The sequence below is a fragment of the Asterias rubens genome, chromosome 20, assembly GCF_902459465.1.
Source record: "Asterias rubens chromosome 20, eAstRub1.3, whole genome shotgun sequence".
Lineage (NCBI taxonomy): Eukaryota > Metazoa > Echinodermata > Asteroidea > Forcipulatida > Asteriidae > Asterias > Asterias rubens.
In genome coordinates, this window is record NC_047081.1 from 9338372 (window position 1) to 9353527 (window position 15156).

At 39.8% G+C, this 15156-nt stretch overlaps 2 protein-coding genes across 3 annotated transcripts; both read left to right on the forward strand.

Moving 5' to 3' along the window:
* The first annotated feature begins 328 nt into the window (after positions 1-328).
* On the forward strand, positions 329-7514 carry LOC117303671 (ubiquitin-conjugating enzyme E2-17 kDa-like). The gene is made up of 6 exons (XM_033787928.1): positions 329-524; positions 1990-2053; positions 2922-2953; positions 3409-3486; positions 3849-3954; positions 4685-7514. The coding sequence occupies exons 1-6, from the start codon at positions 501-503 to the stop codon at positions 4825-4827; spliced, it is 447 nt and encodes a 148-aa protein (XP_033643819.1). The 5' UTR covers positions 329-500; the 3' UTR covers positions 4828-7514.
* Positions 7515-8354: 840 nt separating this feature from the next.
* Positions 8355-13815, forward strand: LOC117303670 (synaptotagmin-1-like). Of its 2 annotated transcripts, none has more exons than XM_033787926.1 (6): positions 8355-8435; positions 9413-10371; positions 10656-10883; positions 11393-11528; positions 11735-11874; positions 12321-13815. In XM_033787926.1, exons 2-6 carry the CDS (start codon positions 9424-9426, stop codon positions 12492-12494), a joined length of 1626 nt encoding a protein of 541 aa, XP_033643817.1. In that variant the 5' UTR covers positions 8355-8435; positions 9413-9423; the 3' UTR covers positions 12495-13815. The 2 variants fall into 2 exon arrangements, with proteins under 2 accessions (XP_033643817.1, XP_033643818.1); XM_033787927.1 differs by lacking the exon at positions 8355-8435 and adding an exon at positions 8941-8991.
* The last annotated feature ends 1341 nt before the right edge of the window (positions 13816-15156 follow it).

Genomic DNA, 15156 nt, shown 5'->3' on the forward strand with positions numbered 1-15156 from the left:
CAATTTAAAACCAAAAAGTTTCAAAATCGCCTAAAAAAATAGTCGCCTAAAACGCCTAAAACCTGCTAAGAAACTGCCAAAGACATGTATTTGAGAACATAAGGTTTGCTACATTTATCTCTACAGAAGAATTAAACTCGAGATGTATATTTTTTTAAACATCCACACTGGGACAAATGAAAACAAACAAAAACTCTAGAGGAAGTTTTAGATCCAACTACTCGTTCAAAAAACAATAATATTTACGGCTGGTACCCAGACTCAAAGTAACAATTCGAAAGCGGCTTCATCTCGGGTGTTGAAACAGTTCTTTTCGTGGTACCAGGTTGTAATTATTTCTAACTAGCTAGCGCATAGACGTAAATAATTATGACATTTTTATAAGGAATAAACGTCCGATTTTCCCTTTACTCTCAGTTCAATTTCAATGGGAGGAAGCTTCTTATGTGAAAGAACGCTACTATCTGTGTAAATTACTGTTTCAAACATCGGGAAGAAGTATGGCGGCTACACGAATTAAAAAGGTAAGATAGTGCAGAAAAAAATCACGGGAAAGACGAAAACGAAAGACGTCAATTTTTTTTAATTGAGAACTTTCTCTGAAGTCTGTACTGAATCTTCAGAAACTATACTGCATGAAAACGCCTTGGAAAGCTTTTAAAACCCATTATACACTTTCGGAACAGACAAAAAAATAAAAGTTCACAGATTTACAAATAACTTACAGGGTTTACAGAAGGTAATGGTGAAAGATATTTCCATGAAATGCTTTACTTTTTGAGAAAACATTAAAACAATTAATTATCAATTCTCGATATCGAGAATTACCGATTTATTAAAACACATTTCATGACACGACGAAACGTGCAGAAACAAGGGTGGGTTTTCCCGTTATTTTCTCCCAACTCCAATGACCGATTGAGCCTAAATTTTCACAGGTTTGCTATTTTATATATAAGTTGTGATACACGAAGTGTGGGACTTTGGACAATAGACCTTATGCATTGACGTCATCCAGCCGCATCTTTGAGGTCAAACGGTGACGAAACAATCGAAACACACATATAGATTGGCCAATGAACAACCTCCTTTTGACCTCAAGGCGTGGTGGGCGCCGTACTGAAATGACGTCACGTGCATAAGGTCTATACTGTTTACCAAAAGTGTCAAATGGCTTTAAACATACTGTTTAGACAGGCAGCAGGCAGCCAGTTCGGGCGACATAAAAGATGACTATGTCAATGACATAGTCCATAAGGTTTATCGCGATTCAGAAACGCACTGCATTGTGGGAAGGAATATGGGGCGGTTTAGCAGTTTGTACGACCCGTGCACGCAACGCCTAGATACCTTTGTGTAGGTTCAACAGCGCCCTCTATTGATATTTTGCTATTCGCGATAAACCTTATGGCCATGGTTTCTTCCTCCATACCATGATGGTCAGCAAATCATGGACCAAGTCGTTATTGATAAAACATCAAGACCATCCACAACCACTGTCATGACTGTGTTAGTGTAACTCAACTTACAAAAGTATCAAGAGAGGGCGCCATTGAACCCACACAAAGATATAGCATCACAACATACAACACGGTCGACGAACAAATCAAAATAGCCCCTCTGCTGCCTACCCACAACGCATTTCGGTTCTGAATCACGATAAACCTATTGGGTGCGTTCGTTTAGCTCCCCTAGGTCGACCCCGGTGTGTGGCGTTGTTTTTTCCCAGGACAAACGTGGGTAATTATCTGCACACGTTTATCCTGGAGAAAAATCCCACTTCAGTTTTTGGCTAGGGTACAGTTAGCTGTAGTTCGCTTTTCTGAGAGTGAGAGTCCTTCGCTTCACAACCAGAATTAATTATGAAATGACACGATGATGAGTCAGATGGATTTCCAGGCCTGACATGCAGGGTTGGCCTTTTGATGCTGTTGGGATTGTTTGTATTGATGATGTCGTTCCAATACTTTTTGTTTGTTTGGTTTGTAGGAATTAAAAGATCTAGGACGAGACCCACTGGCAATGTGTTCAGCAGGGCCAGTAGATGATAACTGTAAGTATTAATTGAATTATATAATTAGAATAGCTGTTTGAATGATCTTCCCATCAAGGGAACTCGGCAAACTCCCACAAGGGGATATAAACACCAAGCTGGCAACAGCCAATCTCTCTCATACAAACATTGGTTTAACGTCTATGATTATAATTACACAAATCAAGAAATTGGGATTCAGTAACTAGACGCCAATATATATTCTAGTCATTGTGAAAATCAGCGTTTAGCTGGGGGATTTGAACCGACAACCTTGTGATTGCAAGTCCTGCAGTCTAACCACTTGACCACACTGACTCACTAGATTGCTAGAGTGATAAATAAGTTGCACCCCTCCGGTTGATAACACTACAATGCTGCTTCCTAGGCTGTTTCAAAAACTGGGCATGATCCAGGGTTATGTACCCCCCCCCCCCCCCCCCCCCCCTTGGCAGTACTGACTTCTTGCAGACACGGAAGGCACCGCCTCAAAATGTGTTGAAGATTTTTTTTGCATCAATTTTTGGGTCAATTCCTTTGTGCATATTTCAACTCCCCAAAACGGGGTTCAACAGGAAAGGCGCCTGTGTTACTCGCCATGCAAGAGGGTCAATATAATGCGAGTGTAGCACTCCTGACTGACATCCTCCTCCATCCGCCCCCCCCCCCCCCCCCCCCCCCCCCCCCCACAGCACAGGAAAGGAATGTAGACCTGTAGGTCGCTGGCTCATAAAATCCTCTTTTTTTTACCCCCAAAAATTGTTTTTTTTTATTTGAAATGTGCACTCTTTAAATTTAGAACACCTCTATGTTTTAATGTTCAAACCCTTTCTGTGGTTTTGGTGTAGTCTGTTATATTTTGTTTAAATGCTGTCTCTTTTCTTTTCAGTATTCCATTGGCATGCGTCCATCACAGGGCCAGTAAGTTCATTTTGTATAACCTTTTTTTGTGTTTTGCTACTTGATAATGATAATAATTATTTGGCTTCCCAAAATGAGTTGATTTGAATATGATTAAGTCAACTAAGCAGTTCTAAAATCTAAGGTGTTACTACTTGTCTTTGCCTTGAAGACACTGGACACTATTGTTAATTGTCAAAGACCAGTCTTCTCACTTGGTGTATCTCAACATATCTTAACCGCTCAGCCATGACATGTAGAGTAACACAGTGTTAGCCCGCTTGCTGGGGGTGTCCAGGTGTCTATTTTTCTGTCATTTACAGGTAATTGCGCGTAAATGTATTGTAAGTGAACAATTTGGACAACCTTTTTTTTTTTTTTATTTCACAAAATTTTGACACCCTAAAACCTTGTGGAGGAATGCCTTTACCAGCTGGACTAAATTGAACTTGATTTTCCGTTTTTTCCTCTCGCAGGTCGACAGTGTTTATTCCAGTGGAGTCTTTTTCCTTGAGATAAATTTTCCTTCAGATTATCCTTTCAAACCACCAAGGGTAAGAAATTTTTCATTTTTTTTTTTTTTTTTTTGGTTGGTGTTGACTTTATTCTTTCAAAAACCAAAGATGTTTGCAGTTTTATACTTTATCGTATATTTTAGGCCAGATGCTTGATTTCGAGACCTCAAATTCTAATTCTGAGGTATCAAAATCAAATTCGTGGAAAATTACTTTAGAGGGAATGTTACTTCAGAGGGAACCGTTTCTCACACCTTTTTATACTATCAACCTCTCCCCATTACTCGTTACCGAGTAAGGTTTTATGCTAATCATTATTTTGAGTAATTACCAATAGCCTTGAACACCAAGCTTCTTGACCTGTCTGACCATTTTATGCTCGTTATCTCTTTTTTGGTTAGGTCCAGTTTAGGACGAAAATCTACCACCCTAACATTAACACAAATGGAAGCATCTGCCTTGACATACTAAGGTCACAGTGGTCCCCAGCGCTAACCGTCTCTAAAGGTAACTTAGCACTAGTACTAGTGTCAATAGACCGTATTGAATAACCCATTTGTTGCTACGCAAGTCGCCATCTTGTAGGGCAAACCGTATGCGCGTCTAAATGCGTACCTCAATTAAGCACGCAGCGTTCCCAGTTTGATATCTACGACACATGCACACACACCCGCACACGCTCACAGACGCCATGTTGTAGTTGTAGAGCAGATATTTGAAAGGTGACGTCATATTCAATATGGTTTGTAGACAATGTCACCGTTTTGCAGGCCTTGCAATAACCCACAGCAACCGCCGTGGTGCCCTTTGCTTTTGTGCGCTGTGCCAGAGGAAAATTGCTGTGTCCCTTCATAAGCAGAGTTCAAAGCCTGCTGCTGTCCAAAACAAATGTCAGTGTACATCCAAGGCATTTTCTGGCAGGCAAGATAGCCTACTACATTAGTTTTGTATCACAAGTAGTAATTACCAACTTAACGTTTGGTTCTCTGCTGTGTTAAGCACAGTTCATACTTAAGCCAGTGAGAATGCATAGAAAATCTGCTACCAACAATTTCTTCAAGTTGAAAAGTGGTCAACTCTAGCAAAATAATCGCTGCAAATTATAGAATTGTACCTTCAAATTCACTAGGAGTTGGCATACACATGAAATACCAACTGGGCTTCAGATTGAGGAAGGCCGTTTGTTAATTGGTTTAAGACACCACTTTGTTTTTGTTCTCCTTCCCGTTTCCTACAGTACTACTATCCATTTCATCATTACTCACCGATCCCAATCCCGACGACCCCTTGGTGCCCGAGATAGCCAGGGTCTACAAGACGGACAGGGACAGATACGACAAGATGGCCCGGGAATGGACGAGGTTATACGCCCGCTCATGATGACCAGTCAGGTGAACTCCACTGCCAGGGTGGTAATCATTTAAACAATTCACTTTATAGCGACTGTAGTAGGTCAGATAAGGGAATTCCCACCAAATACCAAAAAAGGGTTGTTTACCTACCTTCTGATTACACTGGGGGCCGAAGGAAGGATTGATCGGTATAAACGCCCACCAGCCTCTCCCCCCAGTTTGATAATCGTTGTGCATGTTCAGTTATCATGTATTCACATTTGTAACACTCTTTTTGTTGTCGTTGTGTTATTCTCAATTTTGGTCAGCATTGTTTCTTATGAAGGCTTACATGAAAGTAGACGAGAGCCATGAAGTACATGTAAAATGCCCATTTTGTGTTTCGGCACATTTTCATGGGAGTATGGGTGATTTAACGCCTAAAATATAAGGTAAATCACACATAAAGATTGCTGTTCGCTGTTAGAGTACTAAATTGATATTTTGGAAGCATATATGACTGACCACTCAGATCCTTATTCCTACCAACGTCGCTCAAAGACACTGGACACTATTGGTTATTGTCAAAAACCAGTGTTCTCACTAGGTGTATCTCAACATATGCAAAGTTGTTTGCTGGTCAAGCATTTGCTTACACTTTATAAAACCCAGAAAAGATGTCTCGCAATTTTGTTTTTGAAATGCCATGCAAAGGTGCAAGGAAAAAAACAGATATTTGTCACCCAGAAAAGCTGTCTCGCAATTTTGTTTGAACTTCCATGCAAGGAAACAAACCAATAGTTGTCACTACTTACTGTACTTGTCAAATTTGACTTTTTATTCTTGTAGGGTGTTTATTGTTTCAAAAGTTTAACTTTATTTACTATTTTTAATTGATACTTGTTGACGTCGGGATATACTCTGAATAATTCAAACTGAAAAGTGCTAGTCAGACTACATCGCTGCAGTGTACTCATCTGTTATTTTTTTCCATTTCTTTGTGTAAGGTGAACCAACCACGTGACAAAATAAAAAACATCCCATGTAAACAACACAGTGTCTTGCCTTCCAAAAAATGCCCCGGAATGCTCAGAAACACTGACCTTGTCAACATGAAAAATCATGTCAACAAAAACTTGTTCCAGTATTATTAATATATTTTAAATAAAACAAAGGACTTTGGGTGAATTTACACTTCTACATATTCCATTTAGCACGAGAGTAGATGTACAGCTAAGTGTACGTCTATTCCGCAGAGGGACTTTAGTACCAATAATATGATTGTCAATTAAAAAATGTAAATTTGATTTTGATTTCCCATTTTCCTCTCGAGGATTCGAACCCATGACTCCTGCACTCTAGAATAGACGAGGCATGATTTCATACAGCTAAGCCTGGCAATTTGCTTAGCCCAGAGAGTTATTGCTTAGCAGACTTAGGTTACAAAAATTCAGAACTAATAATACATTATAACATAGACCGGGAGTGAGAATTTTAGATCTGAATTCAGACTCTTAAGGCCAAATAAAAAAGAATATCAGTTTATCGTCCCCTCCCTCATCCTTTTTGGAACTATTTTATATTTTAATTTTTGTTTTGTTTTTAAGACAATTTGTTGTGTATTTCTCATAGTTAACTTACTAATCTTATGGCCAGTTTGAATTAAAATGCTCGGCGGCCATAAAAAATAAAAAGGCACTCATCCTCCTCTTTTTGGGGAAAAACTCGGACAATCAACTGGTCTATTTTTGTTACTTGGCCTAAAGTCTGCCTGATAAACAGAACTGTATTTCACTCAAAAATATAAAATAAATCATGCTCTTTGATCTATTTACTTTGGTTTCCAGAAGCTCCTCTTAATCTATAGCTCAAGGGAGTTGCCAAACAAAGGAAGTGCCAGTTTCAAACTATTTTATCAACAGTGACCCCCCCCCAGATAAATACAGACACCATACAGCACAATGGGTTTAATGTTATAAACAAAGTTTGCTCAGTGTTGGTTGTGCCATTAGATATCTGCCCCTGCTAAAAGTAAATGTTATTTAATATATTTATGAGAGAAAATATATACGTTTAGTTTGTTTAGAATGTTCTAGATGTTTAAACTTTAAGCTCAGTAAAACTTATTGTACTAACTTTTGCATTATTATTATTATTATTTCTTAAATAACAGTTCAAATATTTTGTTTGGAAGTTTGTGAAGATCAGTTGTGAATATGACAACCCTTCTAGTCTTGCCTGGCGACGCTCATTACGCATTAATTGATATCACAACATGAATAACTGGAGAAGAGATATTCTTATCTCAAAAGCATATTATGGATCAAAACGAACCCAGGGCCCAATTTCATAGAGCTGCTAAGCACAACCAATTTTGCTTACCAGAATGAGGTTTCCAGCCACACTACCAAGTCAACTGTATAATTTGTAACTGGTATCCTGCTCATTTCTGCTTAGCAGAAAACTGTTAAGCAATTTTTTTGTGCGTTAAGCAGCTCTGTAACATTTGGCCCTGTTTTTGGTCTAGATTTTTAGACTTACCTAGTCCTTCCCAGTCATGGTCAACTAATAATTTCTCACTCCATATTAATATAAACAATGACTTTGATGAGATGGAAAAGTTCAACTTTGCTAATTTCAATTTGTAATCTACTATAATATTTGATAACTCATTCATTTGAACTGATTATGTATAACATGTACTATTAAATTACTGCAAAACTTTGATGTACGGAACATGGTTTGGTTGGATTGTATTCATTTAATGAGATAATTATAGAAAAGGCAAAACAAAACTGCTGTCACCCCTTACATTGGAAAGTTGCTGAGGTATCAAAGATGTTTACTAAAATCTATGTACGGCTATATAATGTGGAAATATCTCTAAATACTCTGCTAAGAGTATGTGGTGGTTCTGAAAAGAACGGGTGGTGTAATAACAGCTGAATGACTTGATCAGTGTGCTCTAATTGTCTTTTTCCCCTTCTCCCCAAGACAATTGTTCCATGTTACCGCAAGTTGCCCACCCCCCCCCCCCCATAACCCTTGCACTCTCCCAAATAAATGGTTCGATACATTAAAAATAAGTAATGAAAATAACTAAAATGATTAGTTTAAAATGGGATAATGTCTTTGCCTCCCCCTCCCGCACAGTGAACAGTCTGCTTAATATCCCACTGAATCCCTTTCCCAACCCAGTCTGGACAAAAACACAAATCTCAATGGAAATTATTCAAGCGTGAAGTTCACAAGGAGGCAACTCATCGACAATTACCACAACAAGTAGGTCTATATATACCCTGCCTTTAAATTTTTTATTTTTTTTTGTTACAAAAATAGGCCTAACAAGCTAATCTTTGAATAATACTTGTCCAGAAAACTATTGAATGGTTTGTTAACATCACGATTACGTCATAGCCATACACCTTATTCACCCAAAACAGGCGTTTAGCGTTCCAAAAATCTCATTGAAAAGCTTTTATATGCAAATCGGCGCGATTTTCAAAATCCCTGAGCTGAGCGTGACGTATGAATAGACTGCAGTTTCTTCGCATTATTGTAGCACTGCACGTCGCACTGGAAATACCATTGGGACTCCTTCGTTGCAAGTGTCCATTGATTTACGTGTGGATTTTGTTTGTCGCCGTGCGTGTGCAGGTAAGCTTTATTACTCTATTTATCTAGATGAAAAACAACTGGACCACAATCTCAATTAAAGCATCAATTCACTAATGAAACAAGGCATAGAAGGGCAGGACAGTAGCTTGAAATAGCAGTGGCTATTTATTACACTGGCTATATATATACGGTTGCTGAAACCATGCTCGACCCACAACAGTCAACTTGTTAGTTGTTTCGTGATTTGGTACAGCAACCTAATCCGTATGTTGCCGAGAATGACCGCCATTGTTCGACATTACTGTTGGTTAAAAATGTACTGTTATCTTTCACATTATTTGTATGACAATTTGATGAACTGATTGCGTTTCTAACTTTGTTCAATAAGAACGTGTAGTGACGGAATTGTGAGATTTTGGACATGACGTTTTGTCTTCTGTATCTGTCCTTACGAAGATCATGGTCGGCATACCAGTATTAGTATCAGGCCTAACACCAATATCAAATTGTTCAGGGTTCAAATCTCTGACTTTATCGTAGGGACTTTCGTCAGAGGGGCGTTCGTAGGCGTCCGTCAGAGAACCATCCATGCCGGGTAATTGACATGTCTAGCCAACTCATTAGTAAGTCTTTGGCAGTGGGTTCGAATCCCGGTCACGGCACTTGTGTCCTCGAGAAAGTGCGGGAGTAAAAGGGTTTACCTGCATAATTATAATATTGTAATGACCCGTTTGTATGCCCGATGATATTCGGTTTGAAAGCACTAACAGTTTTCTTAAAGGCAGTGGACACTATTGGTACACACTCTCAATAATTATTAGCATAAAAACTTACTTTTTAACGAGTAACGGGGAGAGGTTGATATTATAAAACATTGTGAGAAACGGCTTTCGATTACCATTTGTTTTTCTTCTTGCTCTGCTTAAATTTTCTCCATTGTTTTGCCCGAATTTGCCACACAATGACTCAAATTTGATTAAATTTTTCACGCATAAAAATGCCTTCTTTTTCAAAAGCTTGATGCAGGATGTCTTTGAAAATCGACCCATTATCGGCGAAACCTGCCCAGGAACAGTTATTACAAAAACCCACCGTGGAACCAACCCAAGCCGAACCCTATGCCTCCATCCCGTACCCTATACCCCTAGTCATCGGCCTGTTGGTGGGGGCCCAAGTCATCATCATCATGTCTGTTCTCATCTACATCTTCACTCGTTCCAATAAAACCGATGAACCATCATCCAGATACGGCGAGATAGGCTGGTCCCCTCCTCACTCCGGCTCCAGCCTCTGGGGGAGACTGAGGATGAAAGTCCGCTTCCACTCCCAGACCAGGAAGATGAGTTCCAAGTACATACCGGAGACGAACTTTATCGAGAAATGGAGGAGTAGGAAACGGGATAATGTAGCCGCCCATCCGCGGACCACTTCGGCACCCATCGAGTTCACCATCCCGACACGGCCCGAAACACCATTTCGAGCAAAAGCCAACGAGAAAGTACGGCCGTACCCGTTGACGCCGATGGCAAAGCCGAGCCTGGAGCCGTGGATAACTCCCCGGAGACGTCGCCCTTTCCTCACCATGGCCAAGAGGACCCGGAGCCTACAGCAGACGGAGTTAGACAAGCCTCAGTGCCGAATGTCGCGGTCCAATTCCATGCCGAATAGTCTTGCTCAAGCCGCCGCGGCCATGGAGGCTCGCCGCATCAAACAATCAACCCCGTGCGACACCACCATCGGGCAGATCGAACCAGACCTGTATCGTATTGACGAGCAGAATGAAGTCTACACACCCTCAAAGTTTGGCCTGGGAAAGCTGTCGTTCTCGCTCTTCTTCGATAGCCACGAGGGCCAGTTGACTGTGTACCTCATACAGGCCGTGCAACTACCGGCGAGAACCGAGCGAGCCACGGCCGACACATTTGTTGAAGTGTCACTGCTGCCGGAAGAAGAAAGGCGGTCGGCAACCTCAAAGGTAGATATTTTCCTATACTCTAAAATATACCTTTGGTAATCTTATGCTTCTTTCCTGCTTGTGTAAAATGTTTTCTAAACCAGAACGATTTCAACTACGGTAATGGCGTTTTCTTGTCAAACTACTTTTTGATTGCTGACCAAGTGCTTTTAATATTGTGAGGGTTCAAGTTCATGTAACTTCTTGTTGGATAAATGGAACCAGACCAAACTAGACCAAACCAGAACCAACCGGTTCCTTCTTGCCGAACCTTAATTATTGTCACATTTCGTCACTCCCTGCAGGTCCAAAGAAGAACATTGAACCCGATCTACCGCCAGAACTTTATCTTCCGACTTCCCGAGGATGAAGTGGTTCACACGGTGGTGAAGTTCACCGTGATTGGACTCGACCGTTACTCACACCCCGTTCACATTGGTCAAGTCGTCCACAGACTGAGTGACCGAGACTTCTGCCTGTCTGCCAGTGACGTCAGCGTGCCGATTTGGCGGGACATTGAACAATCTGACCTGGTAAATTATTTTAAAAACATTAAATTTATAAACCAGTGCCCAATTTCCTGAAGATTTTTAGCGGGAACTTCTTTTCTGAGCAAGAAATGAGTAGGGGGCACCAAAACCCTATGACATGTTTACTGGTAACCTGTTTCTACTAAGCAGCATTTTTCTGTGCTTAGCAACATTTTGTGCTTACAGGCTTTGTGTAATTGGGCCCATCATGTCAACATGAGAGGCCTAGGCCTACATTTCTGTTGCCAGTGATTTTCGAACAGTAGCAGAGCACAAGATAAATTGAAGTAGGCCTAACCCAAGCATGAAATAATAGTCCAGAATTGAAAGCTGTAAGGCTTGCGCCATTGCCAAGGTTGACAAGAAAACCACGAAAGCAAACAAACAAACAAACAAACACCCCCAACAACCCCAACAAACAAACAAACAAACAAACAAACAAACAAACAAACAAACAAACAAACAAACAAACAGCCTATGACCAATTAGTACTTTGTTTTGCTCTTCACTAGCCAGAGGAGCCAAAGCAAGGTGATCTGCTGTTCTCTCTAACATACCTCCCCAATGCTGAGCGAGTAACGGTCACTATATTGAAAGCTCGTAATTTACTCCTCCCGGATTCAGAAGATCCAGATGCCAGAAAACTAGGTAAGTTGTTCACTTTTATAATGTTTAAAAAAAAAACTGAGAGAGATATCGGATCTATCCAGATCTTTGTATTAAATACAAAAGCAAAAAATAGTTAATGGCCTGACGTTTCGACCCTAGCAAGTCTTTCTCGGTGCTAAATAAAAATAAAAAATTAAGCACATGTCATTTGAATTGTTGCCAATTTTGTGTATGGTTGTTTGCAGTAATGGACACATTCGTCAAGGTCTCCGTGGTGAAAGGGGGCAAAGTGGTTAGGAACAAACAAACTTCGGTGGTGAGAAGAAACGCAAACCCGTCCTACAATGAGGCTTTCACCATCGATTTGAGATGTGAGGATGAAAAGGTAAAAACTGTACTCTCATTAAATGTTTTCAAAAGGCTAGACTTTGTCATTGAGCAAAACAAAGCACACACTGGTGTCCCGAAGCAAGACATTTGACCATGATTGCCTCGTCCTTCGGATGGGACAAAAAGCAGTTGGTCCTGTGTGTTGTGTAACGCATGTAAAATAACCCAGTGCACTTATCGAAAAGAGAAGGGGGGTTGCCCCGGTGTCCCTGGTCTGATTGGCTGCATATTGTGCCACAGGACCTTGTAAACCATTACATGGTGCTATGTAAGAGGAGTAGGTCTCATTTCATACTTAAAAAACCGACAAATCTTGCAAGAAAAACCGAACGTTAATGCGCCTCTAACACCACAGTGACTGACGGAAATGACCGCTATATAAGAAGCCACTATTAGTATTATTACTATGAAGCTTACTGGTTTTTACTTTTATAATCACAGGTATGTATAGTCTTTGCCGTGTGTCTTCGGGTGAACCCGTTCGCCGGCCACAAAACCCTTGGCCGGTGCCTCGTCGGTCCGGGCAAGATGGCCTCCGCAGACGGCGCTGCCCACTGGCGTGATATGATGGTCTCACCGAGGAACGCAATGACGGCGTGGCATCCTTTAAAGTAGCCATTCAAAGATACGAAGACCTGGGTGGGGCAGGTGGGCCTCTGAGTGGGGGTGCACCAAACTAAAGTGGCAGGTTCCCCCACTCCCAACCCTCAGCAGAGTTGCCCGGGAGACGGGAGTCACAACACACCTTGATTTTGTATTTCTACCAGTTCTGAATAACGGGAGTCAAGATTGCAAGCTTCACTGAATGAGAAAGCTCCAACATGAGGTTTGTTGATTTTTTTTTTTTTTTTACTTTGATGGGAAATTGATAATTAACTGCTTTCATCAAAAACGAACGGAAATGCGCCATGTTTACTGCCACACTATAGACGGACAATCAAGTTTGGTTCAAAGATTAAGGAAGGAGTTTTCTGGCTGAAACTGAATTAACATAACTATAGTAATTATGGCTGTCATCACCGGGCCACGAGAAACGACCAGAACTACAGCATACTCAAAATGAGTCTGCAGAAGATGTCTTATTTTCTCTGTCAAATTCCAGAAATTATCTTTAATAAGACACTTTCCATCTTTGAGATTGGCAACATCTGACATAACTAAGGACAGCATCTCAACATGTAGGATGGCACTTCCGGGGCTCCGTAGTTTCTTCATGGAGGGAGGAAAAGCCTCAATGTTTTCTTCAAGATTTTTATGTGCTTAGCAAAAGTATGCTTTAAGCAGATTTAAGAAATGTAAATTTAGTCAAGCTTTTGAAATTCCAAAGAAATGCCTCAAGCAAAAGGTTAAGAGGTAAATTTCGGGATAAATAACAAACTTGTCACAACATGTTGATTGTTAATTAAAATCAAGTGTTAATTTTCAGCTACCAAGTACAAAATCTATACACATTACTTAAAACCAGACTGATCACACACACAGACATAAAAACATGCCAAATTATTTCAACACTAAGTACACGTACTACATTTCAAGATTTCAGCAAGGGTTTGGCAAAAGGGTGTCCAAATTTGCTGGAAACTTTAAAGTTGGTGTTCAAATTGTCCACTTGCAATAAAAACGGGGTATCCGAGAGAAACCCGGACACCTATATGGCTAAATGCTATCAAAAACACTAATGCCCTCAACGATTTTACAGAATGTTCTATAAATTGTATTCTGACACTGAATAATAAATAACACAACGCATCATTGCATAGAAATGCTGAAAAGGATGCTAATTGCTAGGTTTCTTGGGTTGAATGTAATGTTATATACAACATTTGATGCATATTGCATACTATGGGTACAATTTATCAGAATTTAAAGGAACGTTACAGACTTGGTCAGAAACACAAAAATCGTGAAGATCACAGATTTACATCAAACACAGTCTAATGATGATGATAGTAGAAAACATCCCTTGAAATATTTCTGTCTGAAATGTCAAATTTGATGAGAAACAAATTATCTAATTTTGCGTTTGGAGTTTATCGCTCAGTGAGTGTTTTATTCAATTTTGTTTTGGCATCAATACAATGCAAAATTTGTAATCGGTTTTTCACTATTTTCTTGTGACCCAGATGGCCGATCGATCTCAAACTTCTCCCGCTTTGTCAGTTCATGTATATGGTGGATTACATAAAGTGCTTACACTGCCAGCAACTGTTTCATCAGCAAAAACCAATTCTGTACCGTCCTTTAATCATAGGGTGAAATCTGGACTGTTCTGAACATCAATGAGTAATTTTTTGGGAAATTAAATTTGCACTCATTTTTGACTTCAACAAATGGATTTATTTCTAGTTGCTAACACTCAGGATTGATTATTAATTACTACAATTTTTACAATTCATTTAAGATAACTATTAGTTAAGTATAATTTCAATTTTGGTACACAAGAAGACTTTGCATACGGGTATATTATAATTATACCTTTGAAGAATAAATAAGTTAAAGATGCTATGTCAGATTTTTGGCCCCAAACATTAACATTAAAAAATAGATTTTTTTGAGTGAATGGTATTTTAAAGAGTATCACCCGCTCTAACGAAAACAAGTTTAACTTTTACTTTTAATGATCAGGAACCATGACAAAAATTTAAAACGTTTCTTATAAAACACATAAGAATTGGTCACGTGATATATTGTCGGGGTCGCGCCAAAAACTAATTTTGAGCACTTTATTTCAATGCTACTAATAATTGTTGGAATTTTTCAAGCAATGGCTCAAATGAAAGCTTGTAACTTTCTCGACCCCCATCAAAATTTTCGGGTGAAATCGGCCAAAAATCTGACATAGCATCTTTAAATGTATGACATGTATGAGGAAGTCCAGTTAACAAAGATGAACACCACTCTTGTTTGGTTGTTAATATATTTTTTAAAGTAACTTATACGAATTGTGCGAAAGCGACACACTTTAGGAGAAATTATACAGGCCCAATTGCATAAGGCTGACAAAAACAAACATGTTGCTAAGCACAGAAAACTAATGCTTGGCAGTTCAGTTACCAGCACAAAAAGTAGCTTGGCACACACAGAAATGGTTGGTTGCCAAAAGAAGTTTACCAGCCAAAAATACCAAGTCACATGTACCATCTGTGACTGGTACCCTCCTCATTTTTGCTGAATTAAAGCAGACGATTTCTGAATTTAAACAGCTCTGTGAAATAGAGTTTTGTAGATAGATGGGTTTTGTCGTAGCCTTAATGAAATTTGTGTGCATAGTGTGTTG